Source organism: Babylonia areolata, chromosome 26, assembly GCF_041734735.1.
Source record: "Babylonia areolata isolate BAREFJ2019XMU chromosome 26, ASM4173473v1, whole genome shotgun sequence".
Classification (NCBI taxonomy): Eukaryota; Metazoa; Mollusca; class Gastropoda; order Neogastropoda; family Buccinidae; genus Babylonia; species Babylonia areolata.
The window spans coordinates 29,897,659-29,912,403 of record NC_134901.1 but is presented as its reverse complement, the minus strand read 5'-3'; the positions used below and the strand labels follow the sequence as shown (position 1 = coordinate 29,912,403).

General features: G+C 39.2%; 1 protein-coding gene across 2 annotated transcripts in view; it reads left to right on the top strand.

Moving 5' to 3' along the window:
- Positions 1–14,745, top strand: part of LOC143300687 (N-terminal EF-hand calcium-binding protein 1-like) — a 28,879-nt gene that overhangs the window by 10,712 nt on the left and 3,422 nt on the right. For both annotated transcript variants that reach the window (XM_076614535.1, XM_076614536.1), the window contains 5 exons: positions 4,537–4,604; positions 6,460–6,513; positions 10,075–10,184; positions 12,418–12,495; positions 14,351–14,442. In XM_076614535.1, the coding sequence (XP_076470650.1) occupies positions 4,537–4,604; positions 6,460–6,513; positions 10,075–10,184; positions 12,418–12,495; positions 14,351–14,442 (402 nt within the window). The remainder of the gene's footprint in view (positions 1–4,536; positions 4,605–6,459; positions 6,514–10,074; positions 10,185–12,417; positions 12,496–14,350; positions 14,443–14,745) is intronic.

Sequence of the window (14,745 nt, the reverse complement as noted above, 5' to 3'; positions counted from 1 at the left end):
GTCTCTTATGTACTGAAATTCCCAGAGCTGATTACTTCAGTTTCCGCTAACTGCACCAGAGGTTTTAACATTCTTTTACACAATTTTATCAGATAAAATGAGTGTGTGTGTGTGTGTGTCTCTCTCTCTGTCTCTTTTTTTTCTTTTTTCTTTTTTTTTTCTTTTTTTTTGCTGCTGCTGCTTGACCATATTTTGATTATTCATGGTTGTTGTTTTTTTTACCCAAGATAATTTCTTCAAGTTTTGGTCTTTGGTTTTCAAAGAATTCAAAGTACAAGATGATTATCTTATTTTTCATGTTCATCTTCACATTTTGTTTTTACCCATGGCAATTTTGATCTTCAAATATTGAAGATAACTTATTAATAAATGAAAGATGCTTTTAAGTCTGAAGAGTTTGTGAATTTTTAGTTGGATTGTGGAATGCTTGTAAATCTTGAATAAGAAAGGGAATATTTGTAAATTTTGGTTAAGATATGGGAATGTTTGTAAATTTTGAGTTAGAATGTTTGTGAAATATGTGTCAGTTTGGCTGAAGGGTGTTTAACAGGGTTGTTATCTGAAGGGTATGATGGTGTGAGGTATGTGCGTGTTGCTATCTGAAGAGTATCATGGTGTGAGGTATATGTGTGTTGTTATCTGAAGGGTATGGTGTGAGGTATGTGTGTTGTTGTTATCTGAAGGGTATCATGGTGTGAGGTATATGTGTGTTGTTATCTGAAGGGTATGGTGTGAGGTATGTGTGTTGTTGTCTGAAGGGTATCATGGTGTGAGGTATGTGTGTTGTTGTCTGAAGGGTATGATGGTGTGAGGTATGTGTGTTGTTATCTGAAGGGTATGATGGTGTGAGGTATGTGTGTTGTTATCTGAAGGGTATGATGATGTGAGGTATGTGTGTTGTTATCTGAAGGGTATGATGGTGTGAGGTATGTGTGTTGTTGTCTGAAGGGTTCATGGTGTGAGGTATGTGTGTTGTTATCTGAAGGGTATCATGTTGTGAGGTATGAGTGTTGTTGTTATCTGAAGGGTATCATGGTGTGAGGTATGTGTGTTGTTATCTGAAGGGTATCATGGTGTGAGGTATGTGTGTTGTTATCTGAAGGGTATCATGGTGTGAGGTATGTGTGTTGTTATCTGAAGGGTATCATGGTATGATGTATGTGTGTTGTTGTTATCTGAAGGGTATCATTGTGTGAGGTATGTATGTGTTGTTGTTATCTGAAGGGTATCATGGTGTGAGGTATGTGTGTGTGATCATCAAGGTTTGAGGAATGTGTGTATTGTTGTATCATGGTGTGAGGTATGTGTGTGTTGTATCTTGGTGTGAGGTATGTGTGTGCTGTTGTATGAATGTGTGAGGTGTGAAGTATGTGTGTGTTTTTGTATCAATGTGTGAGGTATGTGTGTTGTTGTATTATGGTGTGAGGTATGTGTGTGTTGTATCTTGGTGTGAGGTATGTGTGTGCTATTTAAAACAAATATTGTTTAAATTGGAAACTAGTGGTTAATGTAAAGAAAACTAAAATTGGAAACTAGTGGTTAATGTAAAGAAAACTAAAGTGATGATATTTAATTCTACAAACAAGCTAAAGCCTGTTTTTAAGTTTGGTGATGCATGTTTGGATGTTTTTCAGTTCTTTTAAATATCTTGGTATCAAAAATTTAGTAGAAACGGAACTTTTTACAAATTAAAAAAAAAAAAAGATTTATGAACAGGGCCAAAAAGCTATGTTTTCGTTTCTTCAATCAGCCAGAAATCAAGATTTACCTTTACGTATCGTTCTGGACATGTACCAGTCTATGATTGTTCATATTTTGTTGCATGGTGAAGAAATATAGGGTTATGAAAATGTAGATATACTTGAAAAATTAGAATTGAAACGAATACTATGACCCAAATTGTTTATGGAGAAATTAGCATGTTAGTGAAAATGAGATTAGTCCGATTTTGGACCAGCTTAGTGATATGAAACACAGAAAAATATTCTGGGAAAATATATTTGATATTACTTGATTTATATCGAAATGGTATTTATTCTTCAAAATGGATGAGTTATATCAGACAATTTTTAATAGAAACAGGGTATGACAGTGTTTGGGATGCTCAATTCTTCTTAGAGAGAGAACCTTTCTGCAAGAATGTCAACATTGCTTTGAGAGATAGTTTTCAAAATCTATGGAGACATGCTGTAGAGGGGAGTAGTAAATGTTTGTTTTATTGAAATTTCAAAAGTGGATTTGGTAGAGAAAAATATATAAGTCAAATGCCTGATAATTACGTTATCAGCTTCTTCAGATTTCAAAGTAGTAATCATAAGCTGGAAATAGAAACAGGGAGACACAAAGGCATACCACGAGAATTACGGTTTTGTAAGGTTTGTAACATGTCTGTGATTGGGGATGAGTTTCATTTTGTAATGGAATGTCCCAGTTATGATCAGTTAAGAAATAGGTATGTTCCTAAAAAAATATTTGTCTCCAAAATCGGTTTTTAATTTTTGTAATATGCTCAAAGGAGGCAATAAAAGTCAGTCATTGTTGATCATTTGATCTCCTGGCCTTATTGTTTATTGATTTCTTGTTGAAAAACCACCAAGGCAACCATGTGTTTGTTCTGTATCGTCAATATGTTCAGGACTAAAGAGGCTATGCCAGTCTTGAATAAAAGCTTTGTGTTTGCACATTTCTTCTGTCTTTGCTGCTGTGTGCACAAGTCAAATGATCGGTATAAGGACAGGCGTGGCGCTTCCTTTTTTGAGGAACTGTTTGGGTTTGTTCCAGTGTACCTTTTATTTACCTGTGTGCTAGCTGATTTGGTAGCATAAGCAGCACTGACGTGAAGTTGTGTATCTTGTGTATAGAGAGAGTTACCACTCATTACTATTTGTTTATCATTTGATCTCCTGGCCTTATTGTTTATTAATTTGTAAGTAAGATGATTAGATTTGCAAATGTTGCCTAGCTACACTTTTGGAGTTGAGACATTTGTGTTTTCTCAACTTTTATGTGACATTGCTGTGTATATGGAAATGTTTGTTCTGGGCATGAAAACATTATTTTGCAGTAATAATTTACTGCATACTCGAATAGGAGTGAAAGGATAATTAAAACTTGAAAGTTGTATCAATCTGCGAGGTATGTGTGTATTGTTGTATCAATCTGCGAGGTATATGTGTGTTGTTGTATCAGTGTGTGAGGTATATGTGTGTTGTATCAATGTGTGAGGTATGTGTGTTGTTGTATCATGATGTGAGGTATGTGTGTATTATTGTATCATGGTGTGAGGTATGTGTGAGTTATCAGAAACGTATCATGTGTGTTGCTGACAGTGCCATGGAGTGAGGTATGTGTGAGTTATCAGAAGGGTATCATGTGTGTTGCTGACAATGTCATGGAGTGAGGTACGTGTATCATGGTGTGAGGTATGTGTGAGTTATCAGAAGGGTATCATGTGTGTTGCTGACAGTGTCATGGAGTGAGGAAAGTGTATCATGGTGTGAGGTATGTGTGAGTTATCAGAAGGGTATCATGTATGTTGCTGACAGTGTCATGGAGTGAGGTATGTGTATCATGGTGTGAGGTATGTGTGAGTTATCAGAAGGATATCATGTGTGTTGCTGACAGTGTCATGGTGTGAGGTATGTGTATCATGGTGTGAGGTATGTGTGAGTTATCAGAAGCGTATCATGTGTGTGTTGCTGACAGTGTCATGGAGTGAGGTATGTGTATCATGGTGTGAGGTATGTGTGTTGTTGTATGATGGTGTGAGGTATGTGTGTTGTTGTATGATGGTGTGAGGTATGTGAGAGTTATCAGAAGCGTATCATGTGTGTTGCTGACAGTGTCATGGAGTGAGGTATGTGTATCATGGTGTGAGGTATGTGTGAGTTATCAGAAGGGTATCATGTGTGTTGCTGACAGTGTCATGGAGTGAGGTATGTGTATCATGGTGTGAGGTATGTGTGTTGTTGTATGATGGTGTGAGGTATGTGTGTTGTTGTATGATGGTGTGAGGTATGTGTGAGTTATCAGAAGCGTATCATGTGTGTTGCTGACAGTGTCATGGAGTGAGGTATGTGTATCATGGTGTGAGGTATGTGAGAGTTATCAGAAGCGTATCATGTGTGTTGCTGACAGTGTCATGGAGTGAGGTATGTGTGAGTTATCAGAAGGGTATCGTGTGTTGCTGACAGTGTCAAGGAGTGAGGTATGTGTATCATGGTGTGAGGTATGTGTGAGTTATCAGAAGGGTATCGTGTGTTGCTGACAGTGTCAAGGAGTGAGGTATGTGTATCATGGTGTGAGGTATGTGTGAGTTATCAGAAGGATATCATGTGTGTTGCTGACAGTGTCATGGTGTGAGGTATGTGTATCATGGTGTGAGGTATGTGTGAGTTATCAGAAGCGTATCATGTGTGTTGCTGACAGTGTCATGGAGTGAGGTATGTGTATCATGGTGTGAGGTATGTGTGTTGTTGTATGATGGTGTGAGGTATGTGTGAGTTATCAGAAGCGTATCATGTGTGTTGCTGGCAGTGTCCAACCCAGGGCTGGGGGGCCAGGTGGAACGACTGGCAGGTCTGTTGGATCGTCTGGAGTCCAAGGTCAGTGTAGGGATTGAGGGAATTACTACACCTATACTGGCAGGCATGATAGTACTGTTTTTCCTTTTTTCTTAATAGTTTTATTTATTTATTTATTTCTTCTTTTAAAAGAAATTATCTATTAATTTGATGACTTATCCTTTTTTTTTTCTTCCCTCATAGCCTGACTAAGCGCATTGGGTTATGCTGCTGGTCAGGCACTTGCTTAGCAGATGTGGTGTAGGGTATATGGATTTGTCTGAATGCTGTGATGCCTCCTCAAGTAATTGAACTGAACCGAACTGAACTGTAGATGTCAAATATGATTGTGATAACACATAAATACATAAATGATCTGATTCCTGGTGCTTTGAAAAAGGAAAGTATGTGCAAGTGTAGATGGGGGAAAAAAATATATATATATTTATGACTTACGAGGGATGTTCATTAAAGATTTCCCCTGACCCACTTCCTGTGGACTGAGAGGAACGAAACTTGGCTCAGTTATTAGTCTTTCTCTGCATTGGTACCATCAAGGGTGACACACTTCTCCCATTGCTTTATGCAGCTGTGAAAACCTTGCCTGTAGAAGTCTGCAGGAAACCATGGCTTGACCTCGGAAATAAGCATTTTATTGTCTGGGAAGTGCTCGCCCTTCAAAAAGACTTCATGGTTGGAAAGAGGTGGAAGTCAGATGGTGTGAGGTCAGGAGAGTAAGGGGGATGAGGAAGGATTTCATAGCCACAGGACCGTGCTTCTGTCTTTTCAAGTTGTGAACTGGGCCATTGCCGGATGGTGTCTTCATCAATGGCAGACTGTGGTCACCTGGGAATGGAAGCTGTTTCCAATGATGTCCAACCAGATCTGACCGATGCCAGTGCTTGACAACGTCGTATGATGGGGTATCCTCCCCATAAGTCTCTTTCATCTCGTTGAATGCCTCCCTTGATGTGCAGCCTCTTAACTACAGAAACTTGATGACCTCTCTGCATTCAACTGGCTCTGTTATCACACCTTACTCCACCATAGTACCTGTAAAAGAAACAGTAACAAGTTCAGAGATGCAAGTTACCACGTGAACTACAGAGCTATGTATTATGATACATGTGCAATTTATTTTCAGCCTCCTACAATAACTGGACGTAAGTCAGGATAATTTTCTCATGACAAATTTTTTCATGAACTCTCACACACATGGACAGATATGCGCATGCGCGTCCCCCCCCCCTTCCCCCCCCCACCCCCCCGCCTGCCCTCCTCCCACACCCACACACAAACACAATGTACAGACAGGCTTGTACACACACTTAAACACTCACTTATAGAATTAATCTCAAGTTTGCATGTATTGTACAAATTAAGATGTTACTACACTCTTGTTAAAAAAATACATACATGTGTTTCAGGTGTACACTCAGATTTTATTCAGGTACAAGTGTGCGCACACTCATGCACACATAGAGGCATGTACACACATACAAGGCACATTCACGCACACATGCTTTAATGCACACACACACTCTCACATACACACACACACACACACACACACACACACACACACACACACATACATACACATAAATTGATGGGTTTTTTTTAAAATGTTGTTGCTTACATTATGCACCATCTGTGAATAACATTTTGACTTTGACACAAACTAAAAAACATTCATACACCCACACCCATGAAACACACTCTCTTACACATACACACATATTCTGTCACTTGCACACACACACACACACAGACACACACTCTCTCTCTCTCTCTCTCTCTCTCTCTCTCTCTCTCTCTCCATTATTTTCTACTCACACTCACACTCACACACACACTCACCCTCTCAGAACATTATTTTCTGTGTTGACATTTTCAGGTCAACCTGCACAATTTCCGTGATGAAGAAGTTGTGGAGGGAGAGCAACAGCTGGTAAGTAAAAAAAACAAAACAAGAGAGGCAAGGCCTTCAAGACTCACTTGTGACAAGCGCTATGTCCAGTGAAGGAATCATAAGAAAAAAAGAGATCTTTTGAAAAAATCATTAACTCACACCGGACGAACAGTTTTCTCCCTTGCTTTCCCCTGCAGACGACCCATTTGTTAGGGTTAGGAAAAAAAATCACAAAAAATTCAAAACACAAAGTAACTGAATGAAACTCCCTGTACTTGACCCACTGACCCCTCTTCTCACGTCATGTATACACCCACCACACTCTCTCTCTCTTCACAGCCCCCAGAAGCTGAGTCGCTATCAATGCCTTCTTGCTGGTAGCTTTCTTCAATGCAGATACTTTTTTCAATGTCTTCATCATCCTCATCGATGTTGAAACCTTTAGTTCGAAACATTTCAGTCACTTCCGCAGCAGTAAAAAGCCGCTGTCATGATCTAGTTTGCTAAAAAAAATTTCCACTTGTATCGTCTGCAACGCCATTTTTCGATACATATGCAGATTAGCTTGTCGTGGGGTACCAAGGTCAGCGGCTGGCCAGGGAGTGTATAGTTACTGAACCTCACGAAGAAACTTTCCATTCGACCCTTGACATGTTTGCAATGCCCAGTATAGCTGATTTTTATGCTACCCTATGAGGAAGACGTGGACAAAGTTTTAATTGTCAAAACCGTTTTAGCGTTCCGTCGTCTGGAACGCTATCTTACATCAGGAACGCTATAGCATTCCATCATCTGGAGTGAGTTAAAATGGGTCCTGTATACTGATAAACTTTGAAATAAGAAAAAAACCCAAATCCCAGCTTATTATTGATATGACTATGAAGATTTTTTTTCCTACTCTGTTGAAGCCAAGTTTGGTATTGGCAGACTAAGTATTTCCAGAGAAAAAAGCAAGGTTAAAGTTTACAACGGACACACAGACATACATACAGAGACAGACACACACAGACAACCAAACACTGGGTTATAACATGGACTCACTTTGTTTACACAAGTGAGTCAACCAGGTCTGCTAGTGGGATCGAACCATGGATGTTCTATTCAGAATCAAGTAGTCTAATCCCCAATGCTGCTCTACATGTGACGTCATTTGACCAAATTTAATATTGAAAGTGGTTGGTCTTTTGTAGCATGATAAAAGTTTTGTATTTGAGGTAATAACACCATTTAGATCGTATTTTCTTGACGTGTCTCGATTGTTTAAGAAATTATTTTTATTCGGCCGTAAAAGAGACGTTCTTGTCACCTCAGGTACACTGCAACATATATAGATCTGCACTAAACAATCTGACTGAAAGAAACGTCTGATTCAGTTTTTCTTTCATGTTCATTCCAGTTAATTCTGTATCCACTTTAGAATATTCACATGCAGTAAACACGCCTATGATGGAGTTATTATCACTGTATGTGTTCTGTCCAGAAGTTGTATTTCTTTTCTTGTAATTGTGAACATGCAAAATAATGTCATGCCGTCTTCTTACCAAGCATAGCTTACGTTCTGGCAATTGGGAAGCGGTAAAAGCATTTTCGGACTCCGGAACTAGCCTCAATGGAATAAAACAACTTAATTCAGGAGACTTACAACTTATTATTGACATGACTATGAAGATTTTTTTTTCCTACTATATTAAGCCAAATTTGGTATTGGCAGACAAAGTATTTCGAGAGAAAATGGCAATGTTTAAGTTTATCACAGATGCTCATACAGACAGACACATACACAGACAACAGAACACCGGGTTATAAAATAGACTCACTTTGTTTTCACAAGTGACTCAAAAATGTGAAGATTTTATCAATGTGCATTTCTCTTGCTTGGAGAGAGGAGGCACTGGTGTAGCCAGTTAACCATGGACTTTTTATCCAGTGATCAGGGTTGGAGGCTTTGCTCTTGGCTTGGTGTGGTATTCTTGGAAAAGGTGCTTTACTCCCATTTTCCTCGTTCCACCCAGGTTTGAATGGGTACCTGACTCAGTCGTGACAGGTTAAAGGAGAGGATTGGGCCCTGCCTTCATTTTGACCCCAAGACATTGTGTTATTTCTTTTGATTTTTGTTTGTTTATTATTTCTTGCGCCCCTCCCTCCCTTACCCTCCCTTGACAATAGACCTTTACAGGTAATGACAATCAGATGTCAAAGTGTGTATGAATGATATCAGTGTGTGACAGTACCCACCACCATGCTAGTCATTAATGTAACACATGTTCAAGTTGTGTGCTGTTTGTTTGTGTATGTATAATGTATATACCGTAAAGTTCGGTCTATTGAGCGCACTGGTATATAAGCCGCACCCACTAAATTTTGGAAAAAATTGAAATTTATACATACATAAGCCGCACCGGCTTATAAGCCGCACTTATTTCCGGTACCGGAACACATACAGATACTACAGAAAAGCTGTTGATACTGTAGGTTATGAAATAAACACAAGCGGGAACAACACAAAGAAAAGCAAGCGAAAATACTGCTAGTGCCACAAAAAAATAATAAACAAACACAACGAAAATAAGGTCCATAATTTAGGGATAGTCACATTTATTCAACGTCATCCTGCTCACTGAATCCACTAAAATCTTCGTCTTCAGTGTCCGAGTTGAAGAGTACCACCACAGCTTCCTCCGCCATCTTGACTTCAGCCTCGCTTTCACTTCATGAACATAAAGGTGGAGGTCGCTGCTGGTTTGTCGCTTGCACTGTCGTCTGCTAGGTCGATTGCCTTCAATTTGAAGGCTGCATCATAGGCATAACGTCGCGTTTTCGGCATGATGAGGGTGTACGCTTGAGCAGAGTAGAACTGAATGCTGATCTGAAGGCTTTAATGTGTGCGGATTTGATTTATAAAACGTGAACAGTTAGCACACTATCCTGAAGCTCATCCAAAAATTCATGGACAGAAATCATGATTTTGGTGAGTTGAAGGGCAGCTAAGAATAGACGAGAATGTGACACTCCCGGGATCATTAAAATCCGCAAATAAGCCGCATCATTGTATAAGCCATAGAGGTTGAAGCTGGGGTAAAAAGTCGCGGCTTATAGACCGAACTTTACGGTATATTTAAATGTGTGACAGGAAGGAGAAATATAGAATGGGTAAGGAAGTTTGTGGGATGGACACAAGGTAACAGAATCAACTGACCAATTAAAACAGATTGTGTCCAATGTCATAATACTTACAGATAATTAGCTTTTGGACATTCGGATATGCTAGCAAAAAAAAATTGTGGGTTTAGGATGAAGATTTAAATATTTTTGTGACTGAGTTGTTGGAAACAGGAAGGAAGTCTTTAATCTTAATTTAAGAAAGAATTTGTTATTTTCTGCCCACATAGACATACAGTATTCTTTATCTATACTAAGTGTCTGTGTTTTCTTACTAATGCTAAACTGAGCATGTTCATGTTAAACATTATGTGATTGTTTTAATTTTCACATCTTGTATGGTTATGTTTGAACTTATCCCAAGCAAAATTGTCAACAAGAGAACAAGTTTGTTATGGAGAGACAGGAAGTTGTGGCACCACCGTGTGTGTTGTCCCCCAGGTGCTGCTGGTCCAGAGGGAGTTCCAAGTGAAGGAGCCCAGTATGGAGGAGTTCCGTGCTGTGCTGAGGAGCTACGTGGACGTCACACAAGGCTTCCATGGCTGTCTCAAGTCAGCTCACTTTTCCTTTTGGCATGCTGTTGGTTTTTGGTGGTGGTGTTTTTGCAAAACTGCTCTGTGTTTGTGTGTGTGTGTGTGTATTGTATTGTATTTTACTTTTTGTCTCATTTGTCTCAACAGATTTCTCAGTGTGAAATCTGAGTGTTCTCCCCAGGGAGAGCACATGGTTGCAGTACAGTACCACCCTTATTTTTCTTTTTTTGACTCACTTGTGTAAACAAATTGAGTCTATGTTTTAACCCGGTGTGTGTGTCCGTGTGTCTGTGTGTCCGTGGTAAACTTTAACATTGACATTTTCTCTGCAAATACTTTGTCAGTTGACACCAAATTAGGCATAAAAATAGGAAAAATTCAGTTCTTTCCAGTCATCTTGTTTAAAACAATATTGCACCTCTGGGATGGGCACAAAAAAATAAAAAATGAAGCCTGATTATATGCAAACTGCATTTACTGTTATATTTATATTTTTTGTATTCTCTAAACTTGGCACTTTGATCTCATATTCTGACACAACAACAAGAGCAGTCATTATTATCATTTTTTGTTCAAACGGGAACTTCTTTTGCTAAGCATGAAATTTTTATTTATTTTGCAAACGTTTTGGTGCAGATAATAAAAAAGGGAAATTACTCCATAATTAATGCAAGGGGACTTAATTTATCACAAGTGAGTCTTGAAGGCCATGCCTCTCTTGTTCTGTCTGCAGGGGTGTTTGTTTCGCTATCAAAATGGGATGTTCTACAGAGATTTGCGTGGGACAATCCTTTTGTTGCTGTGGGTTCTTTCACGTGCACAATTTGCATGCTGCACATGGGATCTTGGTTCATTGTCTCATCCAGATTATTTAATATGCTTTGTGTATGTGTACATAAGTGTGCACATACACTTGTGATTATTTTTGTACATGTAAATTCAGAACTCTGAAATTTTTTATTTGTCATAAAAGTCATACAAACTAATTTGACACAAATAAATGAAAAACAGAACAGACAGAAATTACATATGTGTGCCATGTAAATTAAAGAATGTTTTGAACCATTCTTTTTAAAATGGTCATACACGTAAAAGACCACTCATGAACATACGAGTGAACGTGGGAGTTGCAGCCCACTACGAAGAAGAAGAACCATTCTGTTTACAAGAAGAAAACAGCACACAAATTTCCTGTTGATAAGTGTGTACACATGGCTGGACGGGAAAACCATTTGCAGAGACCCAGGTTTTGACACATAAGGGACAAACCAGTTGGTATATGTGAACAGCTTTTCTGAGTGGTGCCCCATTGACTCTTCACAGAGTTGAGGGAGAGGAGAGATGCGGTTGTAATATTAGTGTCATATCTATAATCAGCTTTCAAGTGTTGTGATTTGTTTGTGATTTTTTTCCTACAGAGTAAATGGCTTTGTTTCACTATGACTGCCCCCTTTTTTTTCCACTTTTTTACGTGTGTTTTTTTGGGTGTTTTTTTTACTACTGTGTAAAGTGGTTGTTTCAGCATGACTGTGATAGACATGAAGGCCACACAGTGTAAATGGTTGTTTCATCATGACTAAAATAGACATGAAGGCCACACAGTGTAAATGGTTGTGTTTCAGCATGACTGTGATAGACATGAAGGCCACACGGTGTAAATGGTTGTGTTTCAGCATGACTGTGATAGACATGAAGGCCACACGGTGTAAATGGTTGTGTTTCAGCATGACTGTGATAGACATGAAGGCCACACAGTGTAAAGGCCTAGTTTTTTCACAGTGTAAATGGTTGTTTCAGCATGACTATGGTGGACATGAAGGCCTAGTTTTTTCACAGTGTAAATGATTGTTTAGACATGACTGTGATAGACATGAAGGCCTAGTTTTTTCACAGTGTAAATGGTTGTTTCAGCATGACTGTGATAGACATGAAGGCCTAGTTTTTTCACAGTGTAAATGGTTGTTTCAGCATGACTGTGGTAGACATGAAGGCCTAGTTTTTTTCACAGTGTAAATGATTGTTTCAGCATGACTATGGTAGACATGAAGGCGTAGTTTTTTCAGTGTAAATGGTTGTTTTAGCATGACTATGATAGACATGAAGGCCTAGTTTTTTCACAGTGTAAATGGTTGTTTCAGCATGAGTGTGGTGGACATGAAGGCCTAGTTTTTTCACAGTGTAAATGGTTGTTTCAGCATGAGCGTGGTGGACATGAAGGCCTAGTTTTTCATAGTGTAAATGGTTGTTTCAGCATGAGTGTGGTGGACATGAAGGACTCCAAGACCTTCTCTGTGTACGAGGTGTGGCGAACAGAGAAAGAGTATATCCAGTGAGTACCACCATGTTTTTTTTCTTTCTTTTAGGGTAAATGGGCTGAACTGACATGTTCTCTGGCATGTATTGGCGGGCCTTTAAGTGTATGACCATTTTAACCCCCTCCCCCTGGACTGCCGTAGGATGTAGCATTACATCCCTAGCGTTGTCACTGATGGCATCATGAAGAGAAAGGAAATACCTCTGGAAGGCTGAAAATTCACATATTTCCTCTGGATAAGTGTATCTCCAGACCATTTTTCTGAGTGTTTGGCTGATTGTTGTGTATATTGTGATATCAGGATAGTTTTCTTTTTGGGTTTGCTTCATAATTTTGTGAAGTATTCTTAATCCTCATGGAAAATAGCAGGGATTGTGGTGTCTGTCCATTGGCTGAAACATGTCAAAGATATATCGTGTCTGTTCATTAGCTGAAATGTGTCACAGATATATAGTGTCTGTCCCTTAGCTGAAACATGTCATAGATATATCGTGTCTGTCCATTGGCTGAAGCATGTCCTAAGTATATCGTGTCTGTCCATTGGCTGATACATGTCCTAATTATGTCGTGTCTGTCCATTGGCTGAAACATGTCCAAAATGTATCATGTCTGTCCAATTGATGATATAGGTCCTAAATATATCATGTCTGTCCAATTGCTGATGCATGTCCTAAATATATCATGTCTGTCCATTAGCTGAAACATGTCCTAAATATATAGTGTCTGTCCATTGGCTTAAACATGTCCTAAATATATAGTGTCTGTCCATTAGCTGAAACATGTCCTAAATATATCATGTCTGTCCATTGGCTTAAACATGTCCTAAATATATAGTGTCTGGCCATTGGCTTAAACATGTCCTAAATATATAGTGTCTGTCCATTGGCTTAAACATGTCCTAAATATATAGTGTCTGGCCATTGGCTTAAACATGTCCTAAATATATAGTGTCTGGCCATTGGCTTAAACATGTCCTAAATATATAGTGTCTGTCCATTGGCTTAAACATGTCCTAAATATATAGTGTCTGTCCATTGGCTTAAACATGTCCTAAATATATAGTGTCTGGCCATTGGCTTAAACATGTCCTAAATAGAGGGGACTGTGGTGTCTGTCCATTGGCAGAAACAAGTCATAATTAAGCATGCACTCTCTGTCTCTCTCTCTCACAAACACATACACACATATGGAAGAAATAGATGTGCATCCATAGACTACAGATATGGAATGGGGTATGATTATGTAGAGACTGCTTGAAAATGATTCATTTTAGATAGGGTTCTAAGGATGTCAGTGTATTGACTGTGTTACAGTAACTGTGTGATGACTGTGTTACAGTAACAGTGTGTGATGACTGTGTTACAAGAACAGTGTGTAATGACTGTGTTACAGTAACAGTGTGATGACTGTGTTACAGTAACAATGTGATAATTGTTTTACAGTGTGATGACTGTTACAGTAACAGTATGTGACGACTGTGTTACAGTAACAGTGTGACGACTGTGTTACAGTAACTGTGTGATGACTGTGTTACAGTAACTGTGTGTGATGACAGTAATAGTGTGTGATTACTGTGTTACAGTAACAATGTGATGATTGTTTTACAGTGTGATGACTGTTACAGTAACAGTATGTGACGACTGTGTTACAGTAACAGTATGTGACGACTGTGTTACAGTAACTGTGTGATGACTGTGTTACAGTAACTGTGTGTGATGACAGTAATAGTGTGTGATTACTGTGTTACAGTAACAATGTGATGATTGTTTTACAGTGTGATGACTGTGTTACAGTAACAGTATGTGACGACTGTGTTACAGTAACAGTGTGATGACTGTGTTACAGTAACAGCGTGATGACTGTGTTACAGTAACTGCGACAGCGCTGCCACCAAGAAGCTGGTAGAGTCCACAGCTGACCTGTTGGTGTCCCCAGAGATGGTGCACTCCATGAAAATACCAGGTACCTGGGACTGTCATGGCTGACATGGGTTCACCAGGACTGTATTAACTCTCCTCCTTTTTCACCAGGACTGTCGTGGCCGACTTTGGTTCACCAGGACTGTCGTGGCTGACATGGGTTCACCAGGACTGTTGTGGCTGACATTGGTTCACCAGGACTGTTGTAGCTGACATGGGTTCACCAGGACTGTAGTGGCTGACGTGGGTTCACCAGGACTGACAGCTGTTTTGTGATATGTGTCTATCCTTCTAACATATCTTTTATGACGTGTGTCCTGATAACAGCTGTTTTGTGATGGGTGTC